This window comes from Mobula birostris, chromosome 18 (genome assembly GCF_030028105.1).
Source record: "Mobula birostris isolate sMobBir1 chromosome 18, sMobBir1.hap1, whole genome shotgun sequence".
NCBI lineage: Eukaryota > Metazoa > Chordata > Chondrichthyes > Myliobatiformes > Myliobatidae > Mobula > Mobula birostris.
Genome location: NC_092387.1, coordinates 19,543,150 through 19,563,059, shown reverse-complemented (window position 1 = coordinate 19,563,059; position 19,910 = coordinate 19,543,150). Strand labels below are relative to the sequence as shown.

Below are 19,910 nucleotides of genomic sequence, written 5' to 3'. Positions count from 1 at the left end.
TTGTTCTTTTTAGATCTCCTTATTTTGCATCCCATTTATTATATATTTTACTATTTTAGTGCGAGTTATGCTTATAGCTAAGATGGGCTTCAAAAGAACAGGTGAAAGAAATTTGGCAATAGTTCTGTTCACCTTATAAATATAAGTTTTTTACTGTGAAATAGTCAATTATTCATGCTAATATTTATTTTGCTCTTTCTCCTTTACACAGATGTATGCATTGTGGGGGCATCTTTAGTGATCTGAACACAATCAAGACTCACATTCAAGTTTCGCACACTGAATCTTTTCATAAATGCACAATTTGTCCAATGGCCTTCAAGTCAGCCCAAAGCGTCAACTCTCATTACAGCTCTCAGCATCCGTTAGTTAAGCATCCACCATCTGAGTAAGTCCAGGATACCTGTATGAACTTATCTGTATTAATTACAGGGTCATCTGAAGATATAAACCAGTGTAATTGTTTGTATATTCAGACCACTTAGCAGTAGAAGCACAATTGTTGAATGGAATTATATACGGTAGTTCAGTACTTTATTCAAACACATATTATACTGGCCAGATTTATTAGTGTAAACTATTTCCAAGATCTGAACTGACTTCACTGTGAAAGCAGTGATTCTCCTCTTCGGAGTATCATATTGCTCTCCCTGGTGTCCTGAAAACAATTTTTGAGCTGAAGAGGCCAGGAACAATACGAAAGATAATAAATCTTCTGCTAGCAAGAAAAATAAAACACATTCCTGGTATACTAATTATTATGTAAGCACCTCTTTTCTATGAGTAAAATATTTTATTTAAAAGTAGTAATATTTCCAAATGCAACACATGTAGATATTTTCACTGACTATCAACATGATTTAGATGATTATTTCCCACTGCTTCACATTTGGCTGAATGTTTCTTTTATCACCGTTTTCAGAGAGCTCTGGAGGTGGAGTCGGGGTGTATATATTTGAAACCAAAACTGAAGGAAATTTAAGCTATAAGAGATTTGAGGGTTATGGCAGGAAGAGAGTAGTTAAGGCCAAGATTGTTTGTTGTTCAATTACCTCACAGGATTGGCAGGTCAATTAAAACTTTAATGGTGCCAACGCACAGATTTTTCTAGCAATTGGACATCACTGCTGTTAAAGCCCCAATACAACTTTAGTTGAGTTTTTTTTTTATTACTATTATATGAGATACTGTGTAAAAAGGCAAAATTAAGTAGAGAGTGGTAAGTGGGATCCTAATAATTGGAGCGGAACAGAGAATGGGACTCCAGTGAGTGTGAAGGAAACACAGCAAACATACCTGGTGAGCTTGGTGCCAAACCATTCGTGTTTCTACTTCACATTTTCAAATGCATTTAACATTTTTATTTTAAATTTATTTACTACACTTTGTAAAAGGTATAGTGGGGGGATTAGGAAGGAGGACTCTAAATAGTAATTATAATATAGAGCACAGTATAAATAAGAACATGTAACGGTGCACCTAAGAGTAATAAGGCAGTAATCATGAAGAAACCTTAACCAACAGGAACTGGAAATTCCAAGTTTGCCAAATTAATCTAAGTTACGTAGGGGGTAAGTTCCTAGAACATATATGTTGGATTTCTGAATCAGTATGTTGAGGAACCAATTACCAATTTGGACTGCAAGGAGGGGTTTGTTACTCTTGCATAGATGGGTTTTCCCCCACTTTTACTGTGGTTAGACTTGGAAATGTGATGCTGTGTTGCATGGTCCCATACTTGGTATTATTTTTAATAAGCTATAGTACAGAAATTAGTGAAAAGAGAAGAACCATGTACAGTAATATACATTTGTAGTTACATCTAATCTTTCAAAAATCTCATTATCTTGGAATATTTATTGTTAATTTATGCTACTAGTTGGATGCTAATATAAAAATTCTCTATTTTCAGGGTTATCTTCAAGTGCTCAATGTGTGAAACTGTTTTCAACCAGCAAGCCCCACTACACAAGCACTTTGAGCAGCACAAAAGGAAGTTGAGAATCTGTGTTTACGAGTGTCCTGTGTGCAAACTGGTCTACATGCACAAACAGTTGATGATGGAACACTTCAAGGTAAGCACAGTGGCTTGAGCTAGCTTGTAGTTTTCAATAACATTGAAAATATCCACAGGTAACATTTTATCATGGTTTGTGATGCATGACTGATAATGAGGGAAAGAAAATAATAAAGGTAACAGTCACGATGTTACTGCTGCTTATTTTGAGAATACTTTACAATTTTTAAGCGAGTTTTAGCCCATTGAAGAGTAACCTTAATGAAATATTTTAGGAGCAGTGCAGGGATGGTAGTATACAACTTTATGAAAACTGACAGGCCCTACAATATTTTGAGGAAAGATTGGATGAAATTATAAAATTACATTGGCAGTATTTTTACTCATTTTCCAGGATATGAGTATAGATGGCAAGCACTATTCGCCATCCATGATGTCCCTTGAACAGAGTGGCCTGTTAAGTCATTTAAGAGTCAGCTAGTTCCCCTGGCTCTAGAGTTCCATTTGCATTACCTGCGTCATCAGACTTGGTGTATAGCCACAGATAACTTTTCCAGAAGCAGAAAATCAATTGCACCTCAATATTATCTAACAGTTTTTTCAGAAAAGATGTTCTTTCAATTTCTATATCCTAACAACCAATCTTGATTAATAAACAGCAGTCTCATACATTTCCAAAGTCTCACACAATCCTAAGCAAAATCCTTGGTATTTTCCAGTTGATTGATTTGTAATGGAAAATTAAAATTTTCTAAATCATATGGAAACTTTTGAAAATCTTTTCAATCACCAGCTTTGCTTTATAGTAACTGAAATTTTTATTGTTGAAGTTGTGGTTTGAAAATCATAAGAAGAAACTGATTCATTCCCAACAGTTGAATGTGTGTTTCCAGTATCTTTACAAGCATTTATACTTGGGCCTCAACACTTTCGTAAAGTCTGGAGTTTAAGTCATTGTTTTTTCCCCAAATGATCATCTGAAGAGTTCTCAAAGTTGCAATTCCCAGCAAACATATGAGAGTTTTTATTCATACACATTTCAGTCAAAGCATGTACTCATCTTGGTACAGTTGTGATGATCATCCTTGCTTCAGAGTGCATATGATGTTGGTTGAATGAAAAACTCAGTTGAAATTATGGAAGTAGAACACCCTGTTCTCAGCAAGTCTTAGTACAGAGTTCTTCTTGGGTTTTACAAGATAGGTAGGTGAATGATGTTTTCTCCAATGGTAGGTTATCTAGAATTGCAGGTCAGACTGAAATCACTTAGTGAGATTATCCTTGCCTTTCCAGGAGCAACTCACTTAGAGAGATTATCCTTGCATTTCTCAACTTGTTCTACTGTGGCTCTTCTTATGGGATCAGATTCAGAACAGTTTCACTTAGCATTACTACTAGGTTCCTTTGGTGAGAGGTGGGTTTGGGAGAGAAGTAGGAGGGAGTGTCTAAAATAAGTGACCATTAAAAGTTCATATGCAGGGTCTCAACCTGAAGCATTGACTGTCCATTTCCCTCCAGAGATGCTGCCTGACCTGCTAAATTCCTCCAACAGCTACTTCTTTGCTTCAGATATCAGTATCTACACAGACTTGTGTCACTATTTTGAACTATCTGCACTTATGCCAAAGGAACTGCCTGAATTTGTTCTACTCAAAATTGCCATGCTGTTGTGGAATCCAACATTGGTCGGCTGTACCTGGTAGTATGCATTGCTCTCTGCTGCCAGACTTCATAAAATCAGCATGCACCCTAGGTTGCTATCATGCATCTAGGTTTTACATGAACCTGTGAAGGTTATATGAACAACTAATGAGGGTCACATAAGAATAGAATTTCACACAGCTGCACTACATGACAGTAGGATGCAAGTACCATTCACCCACAAACATTTTAATGCAGGAACAAAAAGCATGCCCAGAATCTGCCAATGGTTAAATTAAATTGCTTCACTCACCAGGATTTGAACAAGTGAATCTACTTTAAATGTTCACATTTAAAATGTGTTCAGTAGATACCTTATGCTGCTGAAATTGAACCTATTACAAAATATTGGTTTCAATGCATACCTGTCAGATAATGTACAAAGCATTTTAAAATTAATAATAGGAAGCAATTTGTGTGAGTGCAACCACTTAACACACTGAGAGCTGCAGAAGTAGCCCGCTATGGTCAATAGATTGAAACAGATTAAACCAAAGCCCCCCCCATGCACAAGGAACAGCAAAGCATCGACCCTCCCACTCTTGAGCAAAAAAAAAGCATCAGCACCCTCCAGCCATCAAGCAAGCAATAGCAAAACGCCAAAGAAAGACCATGATCTGCAGTACAATAAAAACTAATCATACACCTGACAATTCAAACATACCACAGGCATGCGTGCACTCGCCCTTGCCCTCCTTCTCCCCCTCCCATCATAGCACCACCCACCTACTGCGGTACTCTGATATTAAGGAATAAGAAATAGTTTATGATTGGTCTTGTGCAGACTAAATTAGTATTTTTTTATTTCCTTGCTTTACCTTTATGGAGTTGGTACAGATTTATCATTTTAGAAACATAGAAAACATAGAAAACCTACAGCACAATACAAGCCCTTTGGCCCACAAAGTTGTGCCAAACATGTCCCTACCTTAGAAATGACTAGTCTTACCTATAGCCCTCTATTTTTCTAAGCTCCATGTACCTATCCAAAGTTTCTTAAAAAGGCCCTATCGTATCCGCCTCCACCACCGTTGCCGGCAGCCCTTTCCAAGCACTCACCACTCTCTGAGTAAAAAACTCTGACATCTCCTCTGTACCTACTCCCCAGCACCTTAAACCTGTGTCCTCTTGTGGCAACCATTTCAGCCCTGGGAGAAAGCCTCTGGCTAGCCACGCGATCAATGCCTCTCATTATCTTGTACACCCCTATCAGGTGACCTGTCATTCTCCGTTGCTCCAAAGAGAAAAGGCCGAGTTCACTCAACCTATTCTCATAAGGCATGCTTCCCAATCCAGGCAACATCCTTGAAAATCTCCTCTGCACCCTTTCTATGACTTCCACATCCTTCCTGTAGTGAGGCAACCAGAACTGAGCACAGCACTCCAAGTGGGGTCTGACCAGGGTCCTATATAGCTGCAACATTAATACTATATTCTGCCATCATATTTGTGCAGTAAATGATGTTAAATGCTTCCAGTGTGCTGGTTTCCAGTTGGATAATTATAACAATCCTTTATCTTTATACTAGGATGTTCACAACATTGCAGAAACCACTGAAAAGTCTCCAGACTCCGGGTCTCCATCTAGGGGCAAGTCATGTAGCCAGACAGCAGAAGCTTCCACGGTGCACATAGCTTCTAATGGTTTAAACAATGGTAAAAAGGATGAGACTACCATGCTAACGGCCGAGAGGCGGCCAAAAGGGAAGAAGCTTGGCTGGACTTGCAATGAATGTCTACAGTGGTTCTCAGAACGAGAGCTCTATGTATCCCACATGAAGCGAAGTCATGGAAAGGTAAATATCATTTTGATAATCAACTCCTGTTTGAATCAGTAATCACTTTTATATAATTACCTTGAATTTTCAGGCAGAAACACATTTAACTTGGACTAATACACACAAAAGTCTGAATTCAGCAGGTCAAGCAGAATCCATGGAAGGAAATAAAGAGTTGATGTCATCAGGTCCATGATTGCTGCTGACCTGCCGAGTTCCTCCAGCATTTTGTGTGAGTTACTCTGGACTTCCACCACCTACAGAATCTCTTGTGTTTAATAAATTTAACTTGTCTGTGCAGGTGCTTATATTCCTTTCATGTCACCTATGCTATCTATCTTTGTTCAAAGGTTTAAAGGTTCAATTTAATGTCAGAGAAATGTATACAATATATGTCCTGAAATGCTTTTTCTTCGCAAAACATCCACAAAAACAGAGAAGTGCCCCAAAGAATGAACGGCAGTTAAACGTAAGAACCCCAAAGTCTCCCCCAGCTCCCCTCCCTCCCGTGTGTAAGCGGCAGCGAGCTGCAATTCCCCCTCCCCCCACCAGCAAAAAAAAGCAAGCACTAAGCGTGAGCAGAACAATAGCAAAGACACAGACTTACAGTTACCCCAAAGACTTCGCGTTTCACCCGGAATTCTCTCTCTCCCTGATAAGGGAGAAGGGGGTGTCTCCATTTTCCCAGCAAGTGGGGAGACATAACAGACAACTCACTGGTTTACCATGTTAAAAGTCCTTTACGTCGCTTTTTCCGAGGTCAGTTCCCAAAGATCGCAAAGATCCCGGGTCTTTGGGCACTGAGGAGTAGATTTTCTGACTCCCCCTATAACACACGGATGTCCTGCCATGACACCAACCCTCTATCCACCCGTCTCCTGAACCCCGAGATCTTTAGGCTTCCAAATTTGAGCTGGACTCTCAGGCCAAACCCTTGGCATGCCGAACAATGGCCAGACCCGAAACTCAGAGAATGGGTCCCATTCCCACAAAGAACTGAAGTCAGCGTATAACTCCAGGTCAGGTTCTTCAAAAGAACCCTGAAAGGGAAAAATAAAGATGTTAAAGATGGAAATAGAACTGTTTCTGCAGATGCAAGCGAAGGAGTCGCCGTTTAGCGCCATCTTAATATCACTCCACCTCCCTATTGTGTACTTCTTGATTGTATCTATACTATTCATATCACCAAGTTATATTGTTTCCATATTCACACTACTCTGGGCATTATTTTTTCTTGAATTCCTCATCAGTTATGATCTTTAACTTATGACTCCTGGTTTTGGATTCTTTTACAAGAGGAATCCCCATTTCTTTGTCTATCATAATCTGTTCTGCAATTCTAAAAGTTTCTGCTGCTCAGGCCACTCTCTTAATTTTCTTCTGTATCAGCAATTTCTGTCCATACACATCCATCAATCTCTTTTCAGGTTTTTACCACTTATGTAGACTAACATATATTTCACAATAGTTAATTAATTTGGGGAGGAGTGATGAAATTTTAACACCTAGTGGGAATCCACATGCTCATGGAAAAAATGCACAAACTCCACACAGACAGAACTAATATGAGGATCGAACCCAGCTTATTTGAGATATAAGCTGTAGAGCTAACTAGGGTGCCACATATCAGCCATAAGAATTGATTAAATAGATGGTTAAAGCAAAGAAGGAGAAGAGAATATGAAAAAGAATGGTTATTTGGCAGAATATTGCTCATGAACAGTTACAATCCGGTAACAACTGGTTGGTCAGAAATGCCTGGTTCCATTTTGATTAAAGTATTTTGACTTAGAGGTATAATCAGTATTTTCATTTGATTAGTGAAGCCCTAGATTATATTGTTCTCATGGTTCCATTAGCAACAATGGGATGGATGATTCATGAGGGAATAAATGTTAAACTGTGCACCATAATTCCTAGGACATTGTACGTTTTTATTAAATATCCACCTAAATTTTGAAAAGAGATAGTGGCTTAATTGTGATGGTTTTTCCTTACAATGGTTAATTTAAACATACCTTTTTAAAAGAAAAACTTGTGATCCTTTCAGCCACACAAAAGACTTCTTTTTCACATTTGCGAAATGTGATACTTTCCCATTAGGCAAGGTTGTGGCTGCAAAGCATTGCTTTCCAGCATTTTGCCAAGAAATGTATTGGTTTGAAATGAAATCATTGACTTAAGCCTCCTCAACCCTCCGGCATAGAGAATTTCAGAGATTCACCAACTTCTGAAGAATTTCTCCTCGTGCCTTATATTTTTAAATTCCTCAGCCAAGGGAAACATCCTGCATTCTTCTCTGCCTAGCATAAGAATTTTCTATGTTTCAGTTAGGTCATCCCTCTCTAGTCTGCACTATTTATTAAAGGGAACATTCACCATCCCTGTAACCACTAATTTCTTCTATGGCAAGTATTTCAGATAAGGAGGCAAAGCTATATGCCGGTGAAGTCTCACCAAGGTCTGTTAAAAATACATAAATCATCCTTACTCTTGTATTTAAATCCTTTCTTAATAAAGTCCAACATACCACATTTCAATCTTGAAATGAAACTATTTCCTTTCAGATGTGAGAAATACATCCAAAATGGAATTATCAGCAAAACTGTTAGAGCAGCATAGCAAAGTTTATAAATTGACCCCCTATTCCTTATGGGTATGAGCACTCTGGGTAGCTTCTGTAACATTATTTGGAACCTTTTTTTAATAATCAATCTCTACTGCAAAAATAAATCATTTCCTTTGACAATTGTTCTTGCTCTTCCTGTTTGTGGGTTAAAAAGTGATTATAACATCAATCCAGTCCACTGATGATTAAAAACAGTGGGTCCTCTTGATAAAAGATGTTTGATTTTATTTGTGTGCTAGTTTAGGCATAAAATGGATTACTAAACCAGAAATTATTGAGAAAAATATACAAGTGGATTTCTGTCTGTAGTCATTGTGAATCCTACGTAAGTGTGCTTGAAAATGCAGGTTGTGTAGTCAAGTATTGGAGTGGATCTTGGTGATTGTGCCAGGAGTACAAAGAAAAGCTGCCAGCATTCAGCCATGAAGATGGATCTTGGCAAAATACAGTTCAATATTACAAAATAATTCCACTTGATCCTTGTTTTACCTTCACTATATTGAGCAGTATTGATTGAAAATGAAATTTATTATTTTATCATGAAACAGAATTAGGCCACGACCCCTCGTACCTGCTCCATCATTCAATGCTATCATGACCGATCTCATGTCACTGACTTTCCTATGATCACCTCATTGTAAAAACAAACTCTTGCAATTTAAGACATGAAAAGCTTATGCATCATGATGGTGCAAGTACAGAAAAGGCAGTTTTGGGCCTGCTTCAGCTATGTTCTAAACAACTTGGACCAGGTACAGGACCAGCTTATTGAGCCAGGTGGTAGAAAGGGAAAGGTTTGTTTTTTGTTCAAAAAAAAGGATCTTTAAATAATCCTGTTCTAGGGTGCAGATGTTGTTGGTGAAAATGAGCATGCAGCCAAGACTCTAGAAGCTGTAAGGTGACAGACAGAAGGCATCATTGATCCAAGAAGCCACTGGGTGAGAGGAAATGATGGAGTCCACATTAGAGAAATAAGTTCTGTGGAACAATAATGAGCTGATACTATATTCTAGGACATTTGGACATGCAGAGTTTGAGGAGCTATAAGTAAATTGAATCCCTGGAGGGTAAATCTCCAGAGAAAATGAAGTTGGTGCCCATCTGGGAGATGATGATGGCTCATGTAAATCTGAACCTGTATAAATGTCTAGAGAATTTGTAATATGTGCAACCAGTTGTTTTTCAATTTTTAATTGAATACTCTGCAGAGGGGCTGTTCAATATAGACAGATTTTGGTGTTTATGATGATCCTTTAACAAACTCCCTTCAGGTGTTGATTAGAGCAAATTTACTTTCACAATCATTTTTTTTCTGCTTGACCAAATTCAATAAACTGAATGTTATTTTTTGTTCTGCTGAAATGTGCTTTAATGAGACAGTATGATGCAATAATGTTGAGGTCTCTGGATTATATTTTTAATCATTCTGTATTTTTTTATGGGAAGCAGAAAGACTTAACAAGCTGTAGACCTGTTCCCATTCCTTGAACTGACTCACAGCAGAGGAACAAGCTGGTCATCTTATTATACTGTACAGTGCAGAGATGCTTATTGCACCAAGAAAAGGAGGTCATGGGGCAAAACTAAAGCATAAGTTATCAAAGGTACTTAACAATGATCAGAAATGCACAACAGGACCAGTCGAGAGAAAAATACACAGTATTTGCCCAGTTGTCAGTATACAATACTAATAACAAGTAAGGCTTTCCTTTGATATCATGTTTTTTCTAACACCTGCAACTCTCACCTGGATTGTATTAAAACTTCATTACTAAATGTGGAAAAACTTAAGCCCTAATTTACAGAGTGAGAAACAACAGTCTGCAAACTCTGCCCCAGTCAGGCTGTTTCCACCACAAGAGAAAGTGTTCAATTTGAGTCGATGAGCTTTCATTACAGATGTTTTTTCTACTCCTAAGATCTAGTGTTTCAAGGTGGTGCATATGACAGTAACAATATACGGTAAAGCTTCAGGCATTACACAGCATTCCCTCATGACCATGCCTTCATGGAATTGCCTTGAATAACAATAATAGCTTCTTTGAAATGAAAGAAGTTTGGTAGCTTGGGTTGACTGCTTAATTGTAGGGTTGTTTGCCCTAAGCACCAGGCTTGGTGAATAACCCTACAGACAATAATAGCTTCTACTTTTTTTATTTCTTATTTTTTATTGAGATACAGCACAAAGTAGGCCCTTCTGAACCTCGCCACCCACCATCCCTGATTTAACCTTAGCCTAATCACAGGAGAAATTACAATAACCAATTAACCTACCAACCAGTACTACTTTGGACTGTGAGAGGAAACCAGAGCACCCTAAGAAAACTCACTCGGCCTCAGGGAGAACTTACAAACTCTTTACAGGCAGTGGCGGGAATTGAACCTGGATCGCTAGAACTGTAAAGTGTTGCACTACCATAAAACAATTCAGCATAGAAAAACTTCCTAAGATAGTTCACAGAGGCATAGAAAGAAGGTTATGGAGGAGGAGGTTCGAATTTTTGAATGAGGTGGAATCATGAAATGGAATTGCAGTCTTGAGGCTTTACAGCTGTTAGCATTGCAGCTAGTTGTGGAAGGGAGTAGAAAAAGAGGCTTTCTAGAGAACTTGCAAGTGATTCTGTAAAAGCTAGAAATCCAGAGTAACACACACAAAGTGCTGGAGGAACTCAGCAGGTCAGGCAACATCTATGGAAATGAATAAACAGTCAGCATTTCGGGCCGAAAGCTTTCATCAGGACAGGAAAGGAATGGGGAAGAGATCAGAATAAGAAGTGGGGGGAGGGGAAGGAGTACAAGCTAGAAGGTGAAAGGTGAAGCCAGGTGGGTGGGGGAGGGAGGTGAAGTAAGAAGCTGGGTGATGATAGTTGGAAAAGGTAAAGGGCAGGAGAAGAAGGGATCTGATAGGAGAGGTGAGTGATCATGGGAGAAAGGGAAAGAGGAGGGATACCACAGGGAGGTGATAGTTGAGGAGAAGAGAAGAGGTGGGGGGGGGCTAGAGTGGCGAATCCTTCATCCAATTACCTTAAAAATTATGCTCTCTCACGTTAGCCATTTCTGCCCCGGGGTGGGGGGGGGGGGGGGGTGGTGTTGACTATCCACTATCAATACAACTCATCCTCCTTTGCTCCAAAGAGAAAAGCCCTAGCTCACTCAGCTTTCTTCATAATGCTCTCCAGGTGGCATCATCATCCGAACTCTCCAAAGCTTACACATTCTTCCTATAATGAGGCAACCAGTACTGAACGCACTACCCCAAGTGTGGTCTAACCAGAGTTTATGGAGTTACGTTACCTTGTGGCTCTGAACTCAATCCCCCAACTAATGAATGACAATACCTTCTTAACCACCATGTCAACGTGTACAATAACTTTGAGGGATCTGTGGACATGGATCCAAGATCTCTCTGTTCCTCCACAGTGATAAGAGTCCTGCCATTAGCCCTGTGCTCTGCCTTCATGTTCAGTGAAGGTCATACTTTTTATGATGTGCTGTCTGAGTACCTAGATGAGTAGCTGCATTACATTTTGTAGATGGTATATACTGCTGTTACTGGTATAGGAGATAGATGTGCTTTGTAAGGTCATCAGGCAGGCTACTTTATCCTAAATGGTGTAAAAATGATCAATATTATTAGATCTACACTTATCCAGGTGAATAAATTGCTGACATGCCTTGTTGATGGTGGAAATCTTTTGGAAAGTCAGAAGATGAATCACTTACCACAAGGTGCCCACTGTCTAACCTGTTCTGATTACAATATTTATTGGACAGGGCCACTTGGGTTTCTGCTGAATGGGTAACTCCCATATATTTGTGGTGAGAGTCTTAAAAATGGCAATGTCAATTATATGTTCCGGGTGTATGCTTGGACTGTCTTACTGGAGATGATCACTTGTGTGGCTTGAATATTACTTGCCTGAATGCTATTTGAGCTATTGTACATGTAGACATCAAGAGCTTCATTTCTAAGGAGTTGCCAATGGACTTGTGTGGCAGTTTTGTCTGACAAGATTTCTGGTAGTTGTGTCGATGGTCAAGCTCCTCAAGTCCCCAAGTATTAATACACAGGCAGTATCCTCATTGCGGTAATATTGCCAAACATTGTTTAATATGGAGAATTATTGGTTCATCTGCTGAAAGAGCACTGTGGGGGTAAACTGGAGGCTTCCTTCTTTACATTTGACCTGCAGCCATAAGATCTGGAGTCAGCCCTGAGATTTGTGGCTGTTACTCCCACCTGCTACAAAACTACTGTACCTCCATCCCAGGGGGTGGTGTGGGTCTTCTCTCTGTGAGAAGGAAGATACTCAGTGATTGCCTGGCACACCTTTTCAGAATTATTCTTAATTGCGAGGAATAATGTTTTATACACCAACAAAGTCAAAGATGGCGCTATAATATGTGGCCAATAATTAATTGTGTTTTAGGAAAGCATTTTATAAAATGTGGATAGTGTCTAGCAACTACTGACAAATCGTGTTTGCTTTTAGCCACATAATAGAATTTGCCAGCCAGTGCTTTAACTGGCAGTGGGAAGATGTGGTTGACTTTGAACACAGTATTTTCATCAATTTAGCCCTGGATTTTATAGAAACAAGAACAATGTATTAAAATCAGTTTCTTTTTAACAACTAAAATTCTGATTTTGCCAAAACAATGAAATGTGCAGCCCTACTTGTAGGAACATCGATTATTTTTGTTGGTGTTTATTTTGTCCTTTTGGAAGATGCATTTTCTGGAGAGAGAGCTGTGTTTATTCAGCATGTATGTGGATACTGATCATGCTTTGCAAGAACAGTCTGTAATTGAGGAAGGGTCATAGGAGGAGGCAGCTGCCAAGCTGTCTAAGATTGGAAGAAAATCTGCTGCCAAAACTCTGGCTAAAATAGGATTTAAAAAAAAGTGGAGCCAACTAGGGAAATTACTCAAAGCTAGAAATGGTGAAATGTTCAAGGAAGTTGAATAATGCAGAGGTAATGAGAGGCCTTGCATCATATTTGGAGTCTTAACGTTTCTAATTAATTTTTGAGAGAGATGGATAGTAATTGTTGAAATTCAAAGATCTTTTAAGAAAAGGGATTATGATAGTTAAGGAAACTAAGTATGCAAGCATTTTAAGACTGAAACCAGTAGTAATGGCAAACTAGGCAGCTTTATATTTTCAAGTGGAGAGTGATGGTGATTTAACAAAGGTCAGCAGAAATTAACAGTGCCTGTTTTGCAGACCATTTGATTATTGAGGAGGAAGGCAGGTCCCTCAACATATGTTTAAGATACAACAAATACTCTACCTCTCTGAGAGGTGTTCATTTTAACTATTCATGATTGAAAGATTTGAGTGTGTATTCTATGATAATGTAGTCAGCAGGATTACATGAAAATGGCAAGAAATTTATTGTACTCGGTGGATTTGAGCTAAAATTTACATAATCATTGTGCTTGATTGTTGGCTTTGTGATATCCACTTGGGACCAATAGTGGTTTGTATGATTCCAGGTGATTTCCCCTAAATGAAGTATACAGTGCAGGAATACAGTCGATAGCTCAGCAGCTACGGTCATGTGAAAGATTTTGTTAGTAATTGCTATAGCCACTGACTTTGTGGAAGAATTGCTGGAGGAAGTGAGTGGGTCAGGCAGCATATATGGAGAGAAATGGACAATGTTTCGGGTTAAGACCCTTCATCTGGTTTCTGGATATCATTTGCAATCCCTCAAATGAAGCAGCAAGGGCGCCATGTGCCTAGTTAATTTTTGTAGAACTGTAAGATTGCAATTACCTGGTATTTGCCAACAATGACAAAAATCCCTACTACTCTTGCTGCTTTTTATTAATTATTCTTTAAGTTATAGTAGGAATGCCAACCTGGCTGGAATTCTTCCCACCCCCACCTGTACTGCAATCAGCCTACATCACCCCACTGTGATTGAATGGCCATTATTTGACAAGCAATCAAATTTAGACTTCCAGAAAAAAAGCACCTCTTCTGCCACCTGGATTATATTTCTGTAAAATACAACATTTTGGCATTCTTTACTGACAAAAAGTGTAATCCATCATATAAAATTAGTCTATTACCCATTGAACTGCATTGGTAACTTCCCTTATAGGAATAGCTCTTGGTGCAAAGTTGGCCCCTTAAATTTTAAACGCCCCATTCCTTGAATGTTTTGCATAGTTTTAATATGTGTACAAGTCATAAGAATTAAAATCTTAAAGATCCAGACAGGAAGCCTTTTTGCCAAGAAGCAGTGATATCTTTCTCCTCCACCCTCTTTTGATTTTTGTTGGGGGAGGAGGTGCAAAGTGTGAAGCTAGACCCAGCTCAAGTATTTAAAAAGCATTTTGTTATAATTCTGACTCATATGATGTAACCAGCAGTGCCAATTAAATGCCAGGTTAAGCAATGAATAAGGATATCTCACTAGTATCCTTTTTCAGAAATTATAATTGTTAAACTTAATTGCTGATCCTTCAGTGATGAATTTTTGAAGTTCATTTGGGTCTACTTCTGATGGCATTCCAAGGAAGGAGACTAAGGCAGCAGGATTTGCAAACATTCTGACAAATTTGCTTAAAAGCTTTCTGTTTGGTGTAATTGATTGCCAGATTGGAAAACATGTTTCTTGGTCTCCCCCGCCCCCCGTGAACTGTAGCTCAAATTCCAGGAAATCTGGTGTTGAATAGATATTTGTGAAGAGTGCAAACAATTGGATTTGTATGTTTAAAACTGCAGAGGAGACATGGGTCTTATTTCAATTGGAACTCATTTCTAAATGTTTTAAGCTTTGTTTTCTTCTTTGTTCTTTGCTTTCCAGAATTTGTCTCAGTCTTTCAAAAGACATGTCAATACCAATGGCTTGGGCTAGATGCTATTCCTTAGACCCTACCTCGGAGACAATGTACAAGTGTTTTCAATCCACTGTTACTGCCATTTCCATTGAGATCATCTACCTTTGGAGCAAATTTGTGTTTATATGTCAGGCTATTTTGTTTCACAATGTTCGCCATCAAAAAGCTCGTTTTGGTGAATATTATTGGTAACCATGATGCGTATTTTTAAAATATATAATTTAGTGCATTTTCTGTTTGCTTGAAGGGCAGTGGATTTGTTGTCCTGTAGAAAATTTGTCATGGTGAGTTTACTTGCACAAAGAAGGATTACATAGATTGATAGCTTTTGTGTACTCTGTGTTTTCAGTTCTTCTGGCATCTCTAAATAAATTAAAGCTTAGTTTAGACTCCAGAAAGATGACTTTGCCATGCAAATCCATCAGAAGGCAACCACACTGCCTTGAAACTGTAGATAAGTTATGCAAATACTGAGTTGTGTTTGAATTATCATTTATTTTGCAGGTTTGTTTTAATTTGTTTATTCATTATGCAGCAGTGTTGAATTTGCTTTTGACATTCCTTTGATTTTCTTTAACTGTAAAAGTCCAACTCAAAAGCTGCACATTGAACAGTTTCCCCAGTAACCAGATACCTTATTTCAGTGTCCATGCTAAGAAGCTTTTGTTCCATGAATATTTATCATTGGATTATTTCTAAACCTTATTAAAATAAATCAAGGTTTTTAAAGCATTTTCTTCCTGTATTTATATTACTGTACAGGTTTCCCCTGCTATCCAAGAGTAGAGCATTCCTATGAAACTTTTCATAAGCCAAAATGGCGTAAAGCGAAGAAGCAATTACCATTAGTTTATATGGGAAAAATTTTTGAGCATTCCCAGACCCAAAAAATAACCTACCAAATCATACCAAAAATCAGCACATACACGCATGCGCACACACCTGCCCGCTCAAGGCTTCACGGTCATGATAGTCTTTCTTAGGGTAAACACAAGTTTAAAGCAGGCACCTTTTCTCTATATAAAGTAGAAGTAATGTATGTACAGTGTAGTTTCACTTACCAGAATTGGGAAGATTTAGCCAAAAACCGATTTGTAGAAAAAAAATCGGCACGTACACACATGCGCACACACCTGCCCACGCAAGGCTTCACGGTCATGGTAGTCTTTCTCAGGGTAAACACAAGTTTAAAGCGGGCGCCTTTTTTTGTAAAAGTGAAAATCCTCTTCAGATTTCTTTTGGTTAGCGAAAACAGGTACTAATGTAGGTCCTTCGTAAAAGCGAAGTGGCGTAAAGCGAACTTTCGTAAAGTGGGGGACACCTGTATTTCCCAATGTTCCTTCCTAATGTGATTTATCCCTGCGTGTAGGTGTATGGGGTTGGGGAAGTTCGATGGCTGCTAGAGACTGCAGGTGATCTTTCTATTAGTGGGAGATTTGCTTGCAGGGGAATTCAGTTGGTGCTAGAATTATCAAAGTTTCATTTCTTCATTTTCGGGATCTGGTTGTTGTTCAAAATCAGAAACTGATTTATTAGTCCTGACTTGTTTGTGAAATTTGATTTTGGCATCAGTACAATGCAAAGACACAAAATTGAATTGCAAAATGAATAATGCAAAAAAAGTTAGTGGTATATGGACCATTCAGAAGTCTGATGGCAGAGGGGGAGAAGCTATTCCTAAATGTGTCTTCAGGCTCCTGTACTTCCTCCCTGATTGTAGTAATGAGAAGGCATGTCCCAATGGTGAGAGTTCTTAGTGATTGATGCTGTCTTGAGGTACGAGTAGGCAGCCATCAATCCCAGGGGATCATGGGTTTGTGCCTCTGGTGGACTGTGGCCTCTCCAGGGCGCAAGCCTGAGCAGGAAGATATGAAGAACCGGCTGTTGTCCATGCAGTGGGTTCCCCCTCTCCACGTCACTGATGTAGTCCAAGGGAAGAGCAAGCACCGATACAGCTTGGCACCAGTGTCGTTGCAGAGGTTGCCAGGGTGAAGTTGTAAACAACATCAAACTGTCTTAGGGACCCAGCTCCAGATTTCTTCCTCTGGGTTTACTCCTGAAGCTTCTTCCGTGGGTGGATATGACCACAAGGCAGCGGAGGTTTAAAGTCAGAGCTTTCCTTCTCCTAGGCAGGCTGCCATCCAAGGCTGAAGCAACTGGTTTTGAGGCGCTAGTGGTCTGCCGTTGCCCCTTTTCTTGTCAGTAGAAACAGTTCTGCCAGGCCTAGTGGCTAAGCCACACGTGAAGGCCAAGAGTTGGACTTGGTTGTCAGAGTCTGTCAGAGACGCATGCCATTTGGAGCACTTTCCCTACTACCACCCCCAGCTCTGACAACCTTAGAAACCTTGAAGTACCACTTCTTGAAGATGTTCTTGGTGCCCATGATGGAGCTTGCTGAGTCTACAACCCTTTTCAGCCTTTTTCGAGCCTGTTCACTACTTATCCCTAATTACCTGTGAGAGTTGTCGCTGTGGATAACATTGATGTTCAAATTAACTTTGGTCAATGTATGGATGCAGTAAGCAATTGGGAAGGGCAATGGTATGTTGGCCTTTATTATTAGAGGATCTAAATATAATAGTAAAGATACCCGGTTGCAAATATACAAGTGCTTAGTCAGACTTAGTCATGTTGTGTCATGTACAGTTTTGGTCTCTTTACCTTAAAGGATGTACTTAGCGTAGAAGGAGTGCCGTCAAGATTCATTAGACTAGTTTATGAGAAAATATTGAGTAGATGAGGGCTCTTTAAAAGAATGAGAGATCTCATCGAACTTTTTTTTGAATTCTTACAGACTTCTATAGGTTGTATATTGGAAGGATGTTCTCTGTAAGATGAAGAACCTAGAGCCAGAGGTCATAGTCTCAGAATAAAGGGTAGGCAGTTGGGGCTGAGAAGAGGAGGAGATGTTTCTTCACTGAGAGTGGATCATTGTAATTATCTACCCCAGAGGGCTGTGGTGTTTCAGTCACTAAATTCATTCAGGACAACAACGGGTTACTGGATATGAAGGGAACCAAGAGATGTGGGGATAGTGCAGAAAACGTCTTTGTAAGAGAAATCAGCCAAGATCTTGATAAATAGCAGAATAAGTAGGGTGTCCTGTAATAAATATTATATAAGCTTATCATCTAATTTGTGATGTTAGACAGTTCTAGCATAACCTATCTGCTTTTCCTTCCCTCATGTTAATACCAGAACATTAGAAAGCACCCAAAACCAGCTGCTGTCTACACTACATCAAACATGCATTTTAGAAGTACACTGCTCTTTCACTTTGCCTTTCCAGCGCCCCTAAAATCCTCTGCAGAGAATAGTTTCCATCTTACCCTATTGTTCACAATCGACAGTAATCAGTCTTCTGCATCATTTCCGAACATCGATTGTAGATAATACCAGACTTTCCTATGTAGAATTTCTTGCTTTCTCTTTAGAGATGAAATCAATTATGTAATCTAGATGTGGGGAAATCATAAATTTAAAACACACTTTAAATCAACTAAGGAATTTGAGGGAAACTTAATTACTTTGGGAGTGATCAGAATGTGAAATGTTGAGTTCAGTCATGTAGGTGCATTTAAGAAGCAAGATAATTAATCAAGTGAGACATGGAGATAATACTTACAACATGAGATAAAGTAGGATGAGTCTATTCCTATGCAGTCCTCACTGGTAGTGACTCTTAGGCTTGATTCTGTGCTATAAATTGTACATAGTACAATGAAAGGAAATAAACAAGCTTGGATTGGCTCTGCCCTGTAAGTAAATTAGACCAACAACACACCACACCATGGAAGTGCAAGGTACAGTGGAGCTTTGCCCTGCAGGTTCTCTTGGCGAACTGAGCTTTTTTTTACCGCACCTTTCTGAATTCTCAGTCCCTCTAACTCCCTATAATAGAAAGTAGCATAACATACTTCACAGGAATAGGGGCTCAGCCACTACTCTAGCTGATCACAATAGATCACTCTAACTGATCTCTAGAAAATTTAGCCAAATACTGAACTAAAGCATTTTCGTCTCCAGATCTATAACCAAGGTAAGATGAGACACATACAACTTTGAAGATGAAGCAATAATTCTGTATTTCAATCCCCTTTCTCACTTTCAACAGTCAATGAAGAGATATCCATGCCGACAGTGTGATCGTTCTTTCAACTCCTCACATAGTCTGCGTAGACATGTCAGAGTGAATCATGATGGCGTCAAGAGAACCTATATCTGTTGGTAAGCATTGTACCAGCGTATATTGTCTAATTTACCTGATCAAGTCACGAGGTTAATAAATTGGAATGTAATCATTGGAATATAGTCACTTTCCTTTTTTCCTTTTTCAGGAAAGTGCCATGAATGGGAAGAAAGGTCTCATCTAAAATACTTGCTTGTGTCTCAACTAGCACTGATTCCCATTCAGTCATCACTACGTTGCTTACTGCTGAGGCATATCTTGATTTTCAAAGCTGCCATTGTTATTTTGAGCAACAGACACCAAGTGCTGGAGGGACTTGGGTCAGGCAGCATCTATGAAAGGGAGTAAACAGATGACGTTTTGGACTGAGGCCCTTAATCAGGACTGAAAAGGAAGGGGAACGAAGGCAAAATAAGAAGGTGGGGAGAGGGAAAGGAGTACAAGCTGACCAGGTAGTTGGGTGGGGACGGGGGTGTGAACTAAAAAGCTGAGAGACAACTGGAAGCAATGAAGGGCTGAAAAAGAAGGAATCTTCTAGATATATTGAAGTATATTCACACACTCACAGTTCAAACCATTAAATCATCTCCAACACTCAGTTCCATAGGTATACTTCTACCATTTTACAGATCCTCTATTTTAATTATTGACTACTAGGCCTTCTGTTGATAAGTTATTAAGCTCTGGAGCAGCCTCTCTAACTACCATTCTTTCCTTCCTCAGATGGATTACAATTTTTTT

General features: G+C 39.2%; 1 protein-coding gene across 8 annotated transcripts in view; it reads left to right on the top strand.

Annotated features, from left to right (window-relative positions):
- Positions 1–19,910, top strand: part of znf592 (zinc finger protein 592) — a 201,639-nt gene that overhangs the window by 165,876 nt on the left and 15,853 nt on the right. For all 8 annotated transcript variants that reach the window (XM_072282332.1, XM_072282328.1, XM_072282331.1 and 5 more), the window contains 4 exons: positions 212–388; positions 1,913–2,075; positions 5,248–5,514; positions 19,095–19,207. In XM_072282332.1, the coding sequence (XP_072138433.1) occupies positions 212–388; positions 1,913–2,075; positions 5,248–5,514; positions 19,095–19,207 (720 nt within the window). The remainder of the gene's footprint in view (positions 1–211; positions 389–1,912; positions 2,076–5,247; positions 5,515–19,094; positions 19,208–19,910) is intronic.